The sequence below is a fragment of the Python bivittatus genome, unplaced genomic scaffold (genome assembly GCF_059951505.1).
Source record: "Python bivittatus isolate LINGU-HERP-01145 unplaced genomic scaffold, Pbiv_v1 ctg000020_np1212, whole genome shotgun sequence".
NCBI classification, from domain to species: domain Eukaryota; kingdom Metazoa; phylum Chordata; class Lepidosauria; order Squamata; family Pythonidae; genus Python; species Python bivittatus.
In genome coordinates, this window is record NW_028277030.1 from 114347312 (window position 1) to 114364946 (window position 17635).

Sequence of the window (17635 nt, forward strand, 5' to 3'; positions counted from 1 at the left end):
AATGATCCTAAGCACACAGCCAAGACAACACAGGAATGGCTTAGGGACAACTCTGTGAATGTCCTAGAGTGGCCCAGCCAGAGCCCTGACCTGAACCCTATTGAACATCTCTGGAGAGACCTGAAAATGGCTGTCCACCGATGGTCCCCATCCAACCTGATTGAGCTTGAGAGGATTTGCAAAGAAGAATGGCAGAAAATCCCCCAATCCAGGTATGCAAAGCTTGTCGTGTCATACCGAAAAAGACTCGAGGCTGTAATTGCTGCCAAAGGTGCTTCAACAAAGTACTGAGTAAAGGGTCTGAATACTTAAGTACATGTGATATTTCAGTTTTTTCTTTTTAATAATTTACAGACATTTCTAAAATTCTGTTTTTACTTTGTCATTATGGGGTACAGAGTGTAGATTAATGAGGAAAAAAATGAATTTGAACAATTGTAGTATCAGGCTGCAACATAACAAAATTGAAAAAAGTGAAGAGGGTCTGAATACTTTCAGAATGCACTGTATGTTACTGTCCACTTCAGAAACCTTTTGTTTAGTTGCCAGCCACTACTAGTTGGTTACTAAACTATTGAATTTAATAAAGAAATTACAATTTGGATTCATCTGTAAATAAAATTGGTTAAAAAAAGTATCCAGCAAATAATCTTTTCCATTTCTAATTAGGTCCCTACAGCATTAATAGTCCTTGCTTCATCACCAGTAGATGCTCTACAACTTTCCATATATCTGCAGTGTGCAGACTGAAAACAGACTAGAAACTCAGCTTTTGGCAGCATTAGGCCCCTGTACATCAGTTATGAAATCTGCTTATCCCAAGCAAAATATAGTACAGATAAAGAGGGTTTTTGCTGATGCTCTACATGATCTGTCCTTCAAGCTTCAATTCTTTAAGAAAAAGAGAGCATTATTAATCCAATACAGTAAAAAAAAAAATCATATCTTTAACTTTTCATTACAAGCACATTACATTTCATAAGAAGCCCTAACTGGAATTCCAATTCCACCAAACTGGCCACTGATCATAGTCCTGAGATTAAGCCTCAGAGAGACTTCTCTCAAAAGCCTGCTCTACTTATAAAACGGAGTAAAATGATGGAAAATAGTGTTTCAGATTTTAAATAAGCAATGGCACTTTTAAATACCCTCTGTGTTATAGTAAAAGTATATATTTTATTTTAATAAGCATAGCCACTGCACGTTCACAAGGTACAGAAGGATGGCTATGGGGAAAAGAGACAGATCGAACTCCAACTGCTACAGGACCACTCTGTTCCACCCACATCTCTGAGCTAATACTCTACATATATTGGATGAGATTGGTGAGTAGGGTCTGTTTCTATAAAGCAATCATGATATTCTACCCTAAGGATATTTACAACCCTTAAGTAAAAAGTACTTGTATAGTGCTTGAACTGCCAATGGTTATCATCGCCAAATTCCACTAGATCTCATTAAACATCTTGTACCACAGTTTGTGTTTTCTATTTCTAAATATTGCCCAATATTATTTGAACATCAGGAGCAAACAAATTCCTTGGTTAACAGTTAATTAGAATGTCAATGAATGGAGAGACACCAAAATCCTCCATTAAAAAAAAAAGACTAGAAGCTTTAAAACTGAATTTAAAAAATAATTTGCTGGGTCAAATAAATTAAGTCAATAAATTAAAGACATCAGCCAGAGCATTTCATATTAATTCTGAATCAAGAAGGATTATTCTTCAATTTTTAACAATAAAAATTAATAGCACGATTTAGTGCTTGAAAGGGTACCAAGCAATGATATACATCATCACTTTCTCAATATCCTTACAACCAAAGTGTAATGCAAATTCATGCTTTCTTACTCCACAGGGCTACAGTAGATGTGGCATTTAATGTAGATTTTTTAAAAATGCAAATCACTATCAACCGGCTGTGCTAATCGCTTTTGGATGTACAACAAATGTAGACTGAGGCATGTTTATTCATGCTTCAATCCCATAAAACTAAATTACATGAAGCTGCCTATGAAAGTACAAGTAAAACTAGCTGAAAAGACAGCTGCCAAATTAGTGCTTGGGACAGACTACCAGGAACACATGATGCCAAATTTCAAAAATAATTACTAATGTTCAACTTGATGTTGGTGCTGGTATTAAACTTACAGCACAGATGGGGAACTGGATCTCATCCAAAGACCAAATCCAGTTCTCTCCCTCAGCTTCTACATCAGACCAGGAGATGTTAAAGGGCAAAGCAAGGTTTAAGCAATGGAAGCTCTACCCACAGATGTCATCTATTTCTCCAGATGCTAACTTAGAGCAGTGCATACAGGTGAAACTCGAAAAATTAGAATATCGTGCAAATGTTCATTTATGTCAGTATGGCAACTCAAAAGGTGAAACCAATATATGAGATAGACGCATTACATGCAAAGCGAGATATGTCAAGCCTTACTTTGGTACAATTGTGATGATTATGGCGTACAGCTTATGAAAACCCCAAATTCACAATCTCAGAAAATTAGAATATTACATGACATCAATAACACAAGGATTGGAAATAGAACAATATCGGACCTCTGCAAAGTATAAGCATGCATATGTACTCAGTACTTGGTTTGGGCCCCTTTTGCAGCAATGACTGCCGCAATGCGGCGTGGCATGGATGCTATCAGCCTGTGGCATTGCTGAGGTGTTATGGAAGACCAGGATGCTTCAATAGCGGCCTTCAACTCCGCTGCATTGTTCGGTCTCATGTCCCTCATCTTTCTCTTGGCAATGCCCCATAGATTCTCTATGGGGTTCAGGTCAGGCGAGTTTGCTGGCCAATCAAGCACAGTAATCCCATGGTCACTGAACCAGGTTTTGGTACTTTTGGCAGTGTGGGCAGGTGCCAGGTCCTGCTGGAAAATGAAGTCAGCATCCCCATAAAGCTCGTCTGCGGAAGGAAGCATGAAGTGCTCCAAAATCTCCTGGTAGACGGCTGCGTTGACCCTGGACTTAATGAAGCACAGTGGGCCAACACCAGCAGATGACATGGCTCCCCAAATCAACACAGACTGTGGAAACTTCACACTGGACTTCAAGCATCGTGCATTATGTGCCTCTCCATTCTTCCTCCAGACTCTGGTTCCCAAATGAGATGCAAAAGTTGCTCTCATCAGAAAAGAGGACTTTGGACCACTGGGCAACAGACCAGTTCTTTTTATCTGTAGCCCAGGTAAGACACTTCTGATGTTGTTTGTTGTTCAGGAGCGGCTTGACAAGAGGAATATGACATTTGAAGCCCATGTCCAGGATCCGTCTGTGTAGGGTGGCTCTTGATGCACTAACTCCAGCCTCAGTCCACTCCTTGTGAAAGTCCCCAACACTTTTGAATGGCCTTTTCCTGACAATCCTCTCCAGGCTGTGGTCATCCCTGCTGCTTGTGCACCTTTTTCTACCACACTTTTCCCTTCCACATAACCTTCTATTGATGTGCTTTGATACAGCACTTTGGGAACATCCAACATCTTTTGCAATTACCTTTTGGGGCTTTCCCTCCTTATGGAGGGTGTCAATGATGGTTTTCTGCACAACTGTCAGGTCAGCAGTCTTTCCCATGCTTGTGATTCCTACTGAACCAGCCTGAGAGACCATTTAAAGGCTCAGGAACCCTTTGCAGGTGTTATGGATTCATTAGCTGATTATAGTGGGACACTTTGAACCTAGAATATTGAACCTTTTCACACTATTCTAATTTTCTGAGATTGTGAATTTGGGGTTTTCATAAGCTGTACGTCATAATCATCACAATTGTACCAAAGTAAGGCTTGACATATCTCGCTTTGCATGTAATGCGTCTATCTCATATATTGGTTTCACCTTTTGAGTTGCCATACTGACATAAATGAACATTTGCATGATATTATAATTTTTCGAGTTTCACCTGTAGTTCACCCAATGTTCTGCTCCCCAAAGGAGAACTTAAGCCCATGACCAGTGAATCAAGATAGGAACCATCTCACATCTGCTCTGACTGGGAAATGTGCAAGGCAATTCTTGGAGAAATCATGAGCACCTTTCCCTCTTGAAGGCACAAAGTTAAGCTCGTCTTGCTAGCATTCCTGAAGAAATTTAGTGGGGTTGACTTCTGCTTGTTTTGCCCTGCTTCCTCTTTCCCCCCTCAAAGGGAAAGCCAAGAAATGAGTAGAGCAGAAAGGTGGGCCTAATAATGTGAGAGGATTCTCATTCAGGTTTCATATAGGACAGTTGGGCCAGCCTGATAGGCCAAATAATATCCACAGCCCCAACATTCTTGATCTTTCTTCAAGGCTATGAATATTCATGACCCAAATTAGCTCAAAGCTTTCTTTCCCCAAATTAATCTACCTATTAAGATCTATTAAGATTAAGACATACACTTACAGTAGTAACAGTAGTACGTATGTAAGATAACCCAGTTCTTTTGTCTTACTGGTTAGTGCCACTTGTCAAAAAGGGGATTGAGAGGCATCATAAATGAATATCACTACAAATTGATGACCTCAAACTGGTAAGGGTACAAATGTTTCATCATATTCATACTGGTCAGAAGCAATTTAACCTAACTAACCTACTACTAGCTAAATATCTAAAGTTGTCCTCACCGCTGAAAAAGCTGCTTACTTTGCTAGAAAATAATTGAGTATCAATTAAAAAAGCAAAGTCATTATATCTTAAGCTCCCTTATCCCATCATGATTTCTATACAGATACACATTAACTAATAAGCAATGCAGTAGTGATTTTACTATAGCACTTCCAAGAATGATTTCCAAAATAGCTCTTATGAGGAAGGTTTTGCTGAGAGATAGTAACTGGTGGAAAGTCAACCAGTGACTTTTCATGGCTCAAAGTAAATTTGAACTTGGATCTCCCCTGGATGCAACTACAGTGTTGCAACTACAATATTGAAATTAGAGTTTTAGTACTAAATTGAACAGTTCTGTATCTCAGAGGATTCTCTTACATATCACATAAACAAAGTGAAATATTCCTTTACTGTTTAACATGCAGAAGGAATAATGTTGAGGAACAGGAAGAGCCACAACCAAGACAATGGTCAGATAAAAGAAATCTGAGTCTAGGCCAGAACTGTAACCTGAGAAAGTATCTCAGACAAGGCCCTCCCTAGTCCTCACTAAGATAAAGGGAGGGAGGAGGGAAGTGCATTCAGAGTTACAAAAATCTGTTATTATAACCTTATAATAAAAGTAGTATTAGTATGCATTACTCTGATCTCCTAGTCTGGTCTACCCTGAAGGGCTGACATACTATCTTAGCAATGTATTTTGCACCAACTCCTATTTACCATTAAGAAATCTCTTGTCTGAAGAAAAATCCCAGTTGCTCCCTGTCAGCCTTACCAGGTAGACCAGACAGGAAACACAACCAGATGAGCTAATTCTATTTTATTGTAAGGCTACATTAACAGAATCTTACAAGTCTGAAAGTACAATTCTCCTGCCATCTCCTTTACACCCTGAAAAATTAGGGAGGATCTCTTCTGAGCTTCTTGCCCTGCCCACTATCCAGCTGCAAACGATGCTGCTTCTGACAGTTCCCTAGACAGCATCTCTGGGCCCAGCCTCCCAAGGTCATTCCCATACACCATTACACTCCCCCTCACCTTTTGATTTATTCCATTTTTTCTACTATGTTTAATGAGTGAACGTAAGTAATAGATGTATCTGTGATAAATGCGGCTAAGCAACTTCAAGGTTTAGCAGTGGTGGTAGTGACATTTTCAAGAAATCCTGTGTCCCACTTTCTTTTCTACACACATAAAAATTTGCACAAAAAGTGGGAGACTAGCCAGATTTTCTAGGACCCAAGTTGGAAGTGGGGAGGGAAGGAGAGAGAGATGGAGATCCTTTTTTGATGACTCTGTACTGTCTTCATTTGGTCCCCACCCAGATTGCTTTTATTTTCTTTAAATTGTTCTTGAATGCCAAAGCTGTAGCCTGTCTCCAGCATCACCTCTCACTTGGAAAACCTTAGCATAGGCAAACCTACTCCCTGATCCATTCAGCAACTAAAGTAGCAGGACCAATATTTTTAAATGCTAGCATACTATTGTAAGGATAAAAAGGAGACAGAAACAAAATCCAAACATTTCATAGTGAGCCCCTTGTAAAGGACAACTAAGAATCTAATAAAGAAGCTACAATGGGGATTCAATAAAAGAAGAATTCATTTTACAATTCCAAGTAGGTGCATTTTCTTTCTTTTACGATAAACAGAGTTTTGCTCTATTTTTATGGACAATAAGCAATACCTATTGTTTTTCCCTCCTCTGTTATAAGTATTATGCAAACAAGATAAATGATAAAGCAAAACTAAAACTTTGCTGTCTAATTATATCAGCTCCCAGGGACACAGGGAGCTCAGTTCCAGAATTCTTTGGATGCCCAGCATTTAGGGGAGGAAAGCAGAATTATTTCTGTGTTATCTCTTTTACTTCAAACTGTAGAAAAGCGACATTATTTTTTGGCAATATATTTGCATCACTCATAGTGGCTTGCAATAATTAAGCACAAAGGAATCTCATAAAAGAAATAAAGTAACAGTCCCAAATCGGAAGCAATCTCAGCAGCTAAAACATAAAAGAAGCCTGTGCCATATCAAAAGCATCTGCTTGGCAAGAGAAACAGGAAATCTTAAATCAGTTGGCAGAAAAAGAAAAAGAAAAGCACTAAGAGAAAGAGCCTGATGGATTCCAGAAAATAAAATATTCCACAGTCTGGAAGCTGCTATTGAGAAAAGCCTCATTCACATAGGGAGGGCTGGTTCAGTATACCTCACACCACTTCTTCCCAGACATCAGTTTATTCTTTAGGATAAGAAATTATCAACAATACACTGACTTTTACTTCAGATTAATAAGGCAACATATTCCATCATTTATGCATTTTAAACAGGAATTATGTCAGCAACTAAATTGCCTGAATAGTAAATTTCATTGCCTGAATAGTATCCTGAACTCCTAATAAGCATTAGGAAAGCATTCAAAAATTTCTCAACTGCAGTGGAAGGTACAATCTCCTTCATAACAGCTACTCAACAGATACCCAAATCTGTACATACAATTCTATCTAGCACCAATTACTAGCATAAGCTGAAATGAGGACAATTCATTTCTGACTGAAGATCTGTTTTTGATAAAAGAGATAGTGAATGGATTAATTTAATGAAGTGAACATAGTGAACAAGACTACTTTTTGATATCTACAAAAGAGTAAGAGCAAATGAAAATGGAATGGACATAATTATTGGTACCCCTTAGAAGTTAAAAGATATGACTGGACTTTAGTGATCTCTCAAGCAGAATATTTATTTTAATTAGTGTCACAGGTGTCTTCAATCTCATAATCAGTCACTCAGCCTATCTGGAGAAAATACTCACTCAGGCATTTTGTATCATTGTGTGCAGCACAGTGAACATGGACCAGAGAAAGAAAAGCAGAGAGCTGTCAGAGGAGGAAAAGAAGAAAGTAATAGACAAATACCATAAAGGTAAAGGCTACAAAACCATATCCAAAGATTTCATGTTCCTGTGACCACAGTTGCTAATATTATCAAGAAGTTTAAGGTCAATGGGACTGTAGCCCACCTCCCAGGATAAGGCTGCAAGAGGAAAACTGATCCCAGATTGAGCAGAAGTATAGTTTGAATGGTAGAGAAAGAACCAAGAAAATTTCAAAACAGATCCTGGCTGATCTCCAAAATCAAGGTACAACGTCACACCATCCATTGCTGTCTGACTGAAAGTGGCCTCCATGGTAGAAGACCCAGGAAGACCCCACTTCTGAAAGACAGACACAAAAAAGCCAGACTGGAGTTTGCTAAAAGGCATGTTGACAAGCCATAGTCTTTCTGGGAGAATGTCCTTTGAACAGATGAAACAAAATTAGAGCTTTTTGGTAAGTCATAGGAGCTCTATGTTCACAGAAGGAAAAACAATGCTTTTAAAGAAAAGGATGCCATCCCTACTGTGAAACATGGAGGAGGTTCCATAATGCTGTGGGGTTACTTTGCTGCCTCTTGCACCAGGTGCCTTGAATCTGTGCACCACACAATGAAATGAGAAGATTATCAAGGCATTCTAGAGCAAAACGCATTGCCCATTTTTAGAAAGCTCCATCCCAGTCACAGGTCACAGATCCTCCAGCAGGATAATGACCCAAAACATGCATCTAGGAGAACCTAAGAATGGTTGAAAAGCAAACACTGGACTGTTCTGAAGTGGCTTACTCTGAGTCCTGATCTGAATCCAACAGAACATCTATGGAAAGAGCTAAAACTCACAGTTTGGAGAAGGAACCCATCAAACCTAAGACAACTGGAGCAGTTGTTCAAGAATAGTGGGCCAAATTTATTTATTTATTTATTTGCTTGGCCGTTCAACTCACTCACGATGACTCCAGGCAGCTTACAGGAATAAAAATCCCAAATACAAAACCCAATACACCCACCCACTGCACTTCTCAACCTCAAATTGCCAGTTGAGAAGTGCAGAAATCTTATTCAGAGCTGCAGAAAGTGCTTGATTACAGTTATTGCCTCAAAAAAATGTGTTACAAAATACTAGGAGTACCAATAATTATTTCCATGCCATTTTCATTTGTTTTATTATTTACAAGAATATGTTAAGTCCTACATTAAAAGCAAAATATCTGTTCTATGGACCATGGAATAAAGAATGCTGGATGCCATTTACATTGTCAGGTTTTTTTTTAATCTGTCTGATTGTGTTTGGGTCTCAGAGACTGCCTGGACAAGTCCCTGCAATTTCCTTGGCAAAGTTTTTCAGAAGTGGTTTGCCATTGCCTAGGGCTGAGAGAAAGTGACTAGCCCAAGGTCACCCAGCTGGCTCTGTGCCTAGGCAGGACTAGAACTCAGAGTCTCCCGGTTTCTAGCCTGATGCCTTAACCACTACACCAAACTGGCTCTCAACTTATTTCACAGCAAATTGGGATTCTTTGGGAAAAAGTGGAGAGGTACCAATACCTTTGGCCACATTTGTACTCCCAAGGCATAAAGGTCATCCCAACCACCTAGCTAAAGCAAGCAGGCACCTATATTGGGCAGCAGTGATATAGGAAGATGCGGGAGGCAGATGATTACTTTAGCGACAATGGAAAAAGGCATCATTTCATACTGTGTGGGAGAAGGCAGGGGTAAACCACTCCTGTACTTTACCAAGACACATGGATATAAAATATAGAGTGATTGATGATATAGTGCCAGATGAAGAGCCTCTCAGCTTGAATGGCACTCAACATACTACTGAGGAAGAGCTGAGGATCTTTCAGAGTACTAATGGTGTTTATGACATGGCTAAATTAAAGCCTTTGAGGTATCCAGTTGTTGATGTTGCCACGTAGGAAAAGAAAACCTGAAGCTACAAAGAAAAAATTACAGTGGGAACTTGGAAGAAATATGGGAAAACTCAACACTATGAAAAATAAAATAAATCAACTACACACTGATGCACTATAAATTGAAATGGACTAGAATTGGACCTTTTTAATCACAATATTTTACCATTTACTACTTAGGACATGAAAAATAAAGAAGTAATGGTATTGTTTTCATAGTCAGGAAGGATATTACAAGGACAGTACTTGGGAGCAATGCAGTCAATGACCAAATATTATCAATCAGACTTTGTGGACAACCCTTTAATACGATTATCCAAGTTCATGCTCAAGCACTGATGCAGAAGAAGAGGAGACTGATGAATTTTACAATCAGGTTCAATCTGAAATTGACAGAATATGCAAGAAGTTGTGCTGCTTGTGTCTGGAGACCAGAATACCAAAATTATTAAGGAGGAAAACATAGTTGGGTTGCACAGCCTAGGAATCCAAAATGAAGCAAAAAAATGATTTCTGCCCATCCAATGATTTCTTCATCACTAAATACAATCTTCCAACACCGAAAATGACATCTATATATATGGGCGTTGCCAGATAGAGTACACAGAAATCAAACTGATATTATTGCTACAAGGAGTTGGAAGAGCTCAGTTATGACTGCAAAGATATGCCCAGGGGCTGACTGTGGAACAAATCACAAATTGCTTCTGTGCAAGTTCCAAGTCAAATTAACATGGAAAAAGAAAACGAATCAGTTTCTAAGATATGATCTTGAACATATACCCACAATTTTCAAGGAGAACATCAGGAATCACTTTGAAATTCTGAACCTTATTAACAGGGAACCAGAGGAACTGTGGAATGAAATTAAAGAAATTCTTAAGGATGAATGTGAAAAAAAAAAACCTCTCCAAAGGTCACAGAACAGAAGAAAGCAAACAGTGGAAATTGTCAAGAAGAGAAGAGGCACCAAAGCCAAAAAAACAAGAAGATCTCAGGAAGAAATTTAACAAGGAATCTCAGAGAACTGTTAGAAGAGACAAGAAGCACTATTACAATGACATATCTAAGGACATCCAAGTATTAGGTAACCACTCCAGTCATTAGTAAGTCAGAAGGCTACCGGAATTGATGGAATAGTTACAGAAATATGGCAAGCAACAGAAGAATCAGTAAAGGTTCTAACCAAACTAGCTCCACAAATCCAGAGAACAACACAGTGGCTAACAGATGGGAAGAGGTCAGTCTATATAAAGAAGGGAGACTTATCAGAGTGTGCTAATTATCCTACAATATATTTAATTTCACATGCTAGCAAAATAATGGTGGTTATTGCTGATGGATGCTAGATAATTGAAAAAAAAAGAATATCAAAAATAAGTCAATATGGGCTTCATTTATTATAGAAAGACCTTTGATTGTGTCAAAGATATCACACTGTGGAATATCCTCAGGAAAATGGAAATCCTAGAACACCTCATTGTCACCATGAGAAACTTATACACAGGTAAGAAGTCACAGTCTGGATGGAACATGACAAAGCAGACTGGATTCCCGATCAGCAAAGGAGTGAGAAAATACTATAAACTCTCCATATTTCTTCAACCTGTATGCTGAATATATCAAGGGAAGCTGGATTGGAAGAAGATGAGTGTGGTTTGAAAACTGGAGGAAGAATCATCAATAATCTGCACTATGCTGATGATGCTACTCTGATAACTGAAAATACAAATTATCTGGAAGCTCTAGTAATAAAAATCAAGGAGCACAGTGAGAAAATGGGACTAGGGGTAAATATAAAGAAAACCAAACTAACGACCATAGGTAGAAAAACTAGCCTTAGAACTGACAATGAAGATACTGAAGTGGTGAGTATCTTCAGTAAAAGGACTAACAATCAAGAAATACACCAAAGACTAGCATTCAGTAGGGGCAATGAAGACCTTGAAAAAGTTATTTAGATGCTGTAACGTATCTATACCTACAAAAACCCAGCTCCCTTGAGAAGTCTGTAGTGCTAGGATAAATGGAAGAGTAGAAGAGGATGACCATCAGCAAGGTGGATGAACTTGATTACATCTGCAATTGGTGCACTGTTAGAAGACCTGAAGGGCCAGGTTGGGAACAGATCATCCTGGAGAAAATCTGTCTACATGATCACTACGAGTCAATACTGACTTGATTGCACACAATCAAATTAATGCAGATTACACATTGTGAGAATAAATAGCATCACAATTTTTGCTTTCTGAAGTCAGAGAGAATACCCCACTCAGGCTAGAACCTTGGTGTTAAATAATTATCTATAGGAAAGAAAAGAAGAAAAGGTAAAGAACAAATGAAATTAGTATGTAGTTAGCAAAATAGAAACTCCTGTCTACTTTTCCCTCTCTCTACCCAGCTCCTCACATCCAACATGAATGCTAAAAAATCTGGTTGGTCTCCCAATTTTAGTAAAAACTATTTACATGTATGGAAGTGGTCAAGGAATTTAATATAAGCATACCTGCTATAAAACATCATCTTCTCTACAGAACAAAATGAATAGTCAGGCCCTTAAACACTACACTGAAAGTGTTAACAGAAATTGAGCCAAAAGAGATATTTTTTTTAAAAAGAAGAGAGAGAGAGAGAGAGAGAGAGAGAGAGAGAGAGAGAGAGAGAAATGAAAACAAAGAAAATATGGGGGAGTGGATCTAGGTCTGCTTGGAAGTATTGTGTCAGGCCCAGCCCAAGAATGACAAGGCAGTCCAGTCCAGTCCAGTCTAGTTCCTTTATTAGCTTGCACCTAATAGACAGAATCTCGCCAGACTAAACCTATGCTAAAGCAACTAGTGGATATAACTAGGAAACTCTAGGGAGGGGCCAGTCTCAGCTTCTTCATCTTCTCACAGTCCTGCTGCGGGCTGAGGAAGCACTTGCCCCATAACCTCTCCAGGAATGCTCCCCTTCCCTCCTGATAATCTTGATCCTCCATTCCAGTATCCTCCTTGCACATGCCTTCCATTACATATTGGCTGAGTATAACTCTGAGCAGAAGCACTACTCTTATATGGCTAAACTTCAACATTTTATTATCACTTCTTTAATACATGCTGGAACAGTACCTTGACTATTAAGAGACAAAATATGGAAGGTCACATAGAACTTGAGCAAACCTACAGCTTCCATGTTTGAACAAAAAGTAGTATGTGTGAATATATTTAGTGCATGACTAACAATCAGCTTAATAAAAATTCCCACCAGAATTTACAAACATGACTAATGAAAGAAGTTGTGCAAGAATGAACAGGAAGGCATTCCATTCCAGACCAGAATTTTGGTATCAAAGATGGGCACTGAGTGGCTGGGAAGCGGTAAGAAATGAGATCCAGTAATCAAAAGATATACTACCCATCCTAATGGATGAAGATACTAACTCAAAATTGCTGGTCAGAGTTCAACATATTGTTCAGCTTAGTAATAATTATTTATTTATTTATTTATTTAATCAATCAATCAATCAATCAATCAATCAATCAATCAATATCAATATAAAAAAGATGCAAGGGAGCCAGTAAATTCAACTATTCATTGGTTATGTTTTGCTGGTATGTGTGATGCATGTATGCATGAGAATAGAAAACAAGGCGGGAACTACAGCCCTTTGCTGGGGATTCCAGCAAAGAACATGATAAACTGTGTTGGGAAGGGAAAGAGAGAGACACTTAGTGGTAGAAGATCTACTGCACTTCTGCTGAGATACCACTGATGGCTTACCCACGTTGGCTGTGCAGTGTAATGATCCAAGAACTGGTAAAGTCATGTGGGCCATTCTCTGAGTGGCAAATTACATTTACCCAAGCACTACACTAGGTGGAGGGAGAATATAAATGGATGAAAATTGGTGAGGATAATTAAATATTTTTGTTCCATTTGTCATTTCTGTGGTTACTTTTTCCTGTACTATACTATTCAGCCTATTCTAACCTAACCATGCAGCCTCCCTAGAATGAGAAGCCAAACAGACCCATTCCTACTAGCCCAGTGAGGACATAGATACATTACTGCTTACCTTAGCGATAAGACAATGTTAATTACCTGTGAATATCTCGAATTCATTTGTGCTGAAACCAAGAAATGTATAAAAAAAGCAATTGTTTTGGAATTCTGAATCAATAAACCTATGCAGTTGTTGATGAAACCCATTCTGTTGCCTTCTGTTGTTGGTGAGCCCACTGGGGACAAAGATCCTACACTGGATTAGGACTAGCCAGTCCAGGAATACATAACAATCAGTTCTACACAAAAAGACATACACTCACCTAATGTCCAGTAAGTTACTGCTTCCAGGTGTGAAAGGCTACTGTAGATAGCGTGCATATACATAAAATGAATCATCAATTCTGCCAACCACCACCAAATCAAAATACGAATGGCTCCCCAGATGAAGAGAGACAGACTGGACTTCCAATTGCAGGATTGCTGTTTGTTCATCTGTATTAGAATAAATTAAATATTAATACTATATAGAATTGGATTTTAATTGACTATTGAGTCAATCAGTCTTCTCTTTCCTTTTTAATTCCAATAAGAATCTTTATTTAACCTTTATGTTTGAAAATTAAAATTGTAAACAATATAAAATACATTGTGCTGGCTGATAGTCCTAGACTTTTTTAATCTGAAGATTATATGCATTTAAGTGTAATACAGGAGTTATGAAGGTAGGGAAATTTGAAAAAAGACAAAACACATACAGAAAAAACAATGCTACCAAAACAACAATCTATAGGGCAGCTTTCCCCTATCTGCTGTCCTCCAGATGTGTTAGACATCTCCCAAAATTCTCTGTGAGCAGGCCTATGATCAAGCTGTTGAAGAAAGGAAGGCTGATAGTGACTCTCATGTGAAGATCATACATATGGTATTTTGCTATCCATACATCAATGTTGTCATCATTCTGTGAATGATGTAATCCAATGATTCCTAATCTTTGAGCCAGGGACCACTGGTAGTCCACAAGGGATGCAAATGGTCCTTAGTGTGTGTACCAATCCATGTATGCACACGTACTATGTGCATGCCAATGTAATGGCCAAAATGTTGTAAGAACACTAAATCTCACAAGAGGTTAGTATTCTCACCAAAAATGTCACGTGCAACACTGAAATTTTATAAGAATTGGTAATCTTGGTAGGTTACAAACTTTTAAAAAGATTAAATTCATTTTTAAAATTTATTTAAACTTGGGATTCCACAAACACCACCTGGAAGGAGGCATCATGTGTGTCATGTTGCTTACAGAAGCCATGTTGCTCATCCCTACTTTATGTGGTGGCTCTCCAAAGTTTCAGTGATAATTTTTCTGCATAAATTAAAACAGGAACCCATTCCAACAATGGGTGGAACCATTATTGGAAACAGTTTACTACATAATTACTTTCCTTAAAGGAAATATATTTCTAACACCCTCTTGTGCAAAAACATATGTAAACTGAATTAGTTTCAGTTGAGTGTGCCCATAAACAGAAGAGCAGCCTTATGGGTACCACTACAAAGGTTCCTTTTCTGATTTCAAACATCAGATTTTAAAAAAGATTTTTGCCAATTCAAACACTGAAGTCACCTACCATTATTAATTTTTTAAATAATATTTCTGTATGTACTTTTAATTCTCAGTCAAGGGGCATCATGCATTGCGTGATTTTATGATCACATAAAAAGAATAATTCATCTAGCATTTTTAGCATAAGAATTCCCTTGCCTCAAGCATTTTGATGATGATATACAGCAGTTATCCTTCTGGTTATATGGATACATCCCCTCCCCCAAAAAAACCCTTTGACCTTTTTTTTTAAAAAAAATAATAAACATCTTATTTATACTACCAGTGAATTATGGTCATTGTACTTCACATTTATGACTTTGTCTAAAGTCAACTTGCATCATGAAAAGCAAGCTAATTTTCCTGAGCAAGTTTGATAATTAGGTAACATTTCATTCAATCTATAATAGTTAATAGAACTCATTCCAAAAAGAACTATGTTGGATTTGAATATCCTCAATATTCAAGCTTTTATCACCTGTTGGGATAATTGTTTCTGAAACAAGCTTTTTGTTCAGTGACTTACCAGGAAAAACATAATGAGGTGAGAAATTCTGACTGAATAAAGGCAATTAATTCAAAATAAATGTGTTTATTTTCCTTTACTTTCTTATGAAGGGTTTTAGGCAGCACAGCAAAATATTTTGGCCAATATTTAAAATGGCTATTTGTTTTGTAATATTAAACTGTGGAAAATTTTGACCAATCCAACAATACAGCAAAATATTTAATCAGAAATCCATTTGGGGACATACTTTTGAACATATGCATTTTTTATTACTGTAAGCTGCCTTGAGATAGAAAGATGGAGTATACAGTCAATAATAAATACATACATACATACAAGCAATGGTTAAAATAATATTTTCACTTTTCATCTTGAAGAGAAACTTCAACAACATTAAATTCTGCTTTAATATAAACAGAAAAAACAGAGGCAACCGTGTTCACACAGTTTATTAAATCAAACTTTGTTAAACTATGGCTTAGTATACAGTCACAACTGATTGGTTTCATACAACACACTAAGCTAGAAATCATGATTTACACACCACAATGGCTGAGTTCATACAACATTTTTATACAAAAGCAAACCATCCATATTATAAATGAATAGAATGGACAACTCTAGCCTAGAACATTACATTATTCTCCACGTAGCGTACCAGCCTCCTAACAACAAATAATATCAAGAAAGCTATTTTGGCTGCAGTGCTAACTGTAGAACATGAATGTCAGATTTTTTTTTAACTTGCAACATCTCCAGCAACTATTATTCCAGCCAAGGTCTAAAATGTTAAGTTTGCATCAGTACTAGTGACAACAACATCTGACTTTCTGTTCAATCAATTTTCTGTTGGTCATTTACTTGTTCAGGCTGTTTCAATTAATATGAAGGCAGCTTTTTCTAATTCTATGCTTTGCTTTCTCTACTTTACTCTGAAATAGACTGGTGGTATGCACATGTTCTGGATATGACTACAAAGAGAAGCAAAAGACTGGGAAATAATCAGATCTTCTAGGATATCAATGTCTTTTGTAGTATGATAACCAACTTCATCAAAATAGATTTTTTTGCAAATGTTTTAAGTTGTGGATTATCTTGATCTTGTTTTGAACAATTACCATACAGATTTTTATATCTAGGCTGAATTCCAATAGCGTTTAACTTCCACTATTAATCCATTAAAGTTGAAGCTCCTCTTTGACTGTTTTGATTTTTATTACATCATAGCTTACTTCTTAAGAGTTGCATAGAATAGCAACTTCCTGATTAGCTTAACCATTACTATAAGATACTTCCTGGTCCTATATCCTAAACAAGTAAAGCAATTTACAGGTATTTGCAAACTAAACATGGAATCAAAATGATACAAATCTAATAGTTATGTTCTGAGAAAATATAACTAACACTGCTTTTTATTTATTTATTTGGAACCTGCATTGGAAATGTCTATGGTTACAATGGCTAGAAAATATACAGATGTACAGATCTTGTAATTAGTACAATAACAAAAAAAAAACAACCCAAATCTTGTGTAAAACTTTGGCATAAATTTTGGACGGAGACCGCATTTCATAGTTAAACTAATTGAGAGATGAATCTCAGCTTCAACAGTGTACCATCACAGGAGCAATTTGATTTGGCTGCTTTGTATTTAAATCGGCTCTTCTAAACACTTTAACAGACCTGGGGTGGGGGGGAGGGTGTTTAACTTAGATATATCGCTCTTATATTTCTGGCAACATCTATGAAATTGTTTGGTAGGATTACTGATCCCTGTTCAACAGGATTACTGATCTTCTCCTTCCACAAGATTATTGTAGTTTTTTGTTCTGTTAAGTCTGAAGTAGAATTATGAAGATTTTTTAAAAGAAGCTATTTTCTCAGTTGTTACAGAAAAAGGAATGAGGAAACACCTCATTCAGCCAACTTCCAATTTCTTTACTTGATTCACCCCCCCCCCCATTTTTCCTCTGTTCACTGCTAGGAAGTGATTACACAGATGATTGGCTTATTCTACATAAAGAATAGAAGATTACTTAATGACTCTTATTACATCTTTCAGCAAGCTTGCCGGATGCTTTCACTATACTGACTCATCTTTAATGACATCTCACTATCTACAAGTACTTTGAAGAAACTACTATCTTCAA

At 37.5% G+C, this 17635-nt stretch overlaps 1 protein-coding gene across 1 annotated transcript in view; it reads right to left on the minus strand.

Moving 5' to 3' along the window:
• The window catches only part of HHAT (hedgehog acyltransferase), a 195595-nt gene that overhangs the window by 144397 nt on the left and 33563 nt on the right, over nt 1–17635 (minus strand). Inside the window, exon 7 of the mRNA XM_088132577.1 lies at nt 13695–13866. Within this exon, the coding sequence (XP_087988703.1) occupies nt 13695–13866 (172 nt within the window). The remainder of the gene's footprint in view (nt 1–13694; nt 13867–17635) is intronic.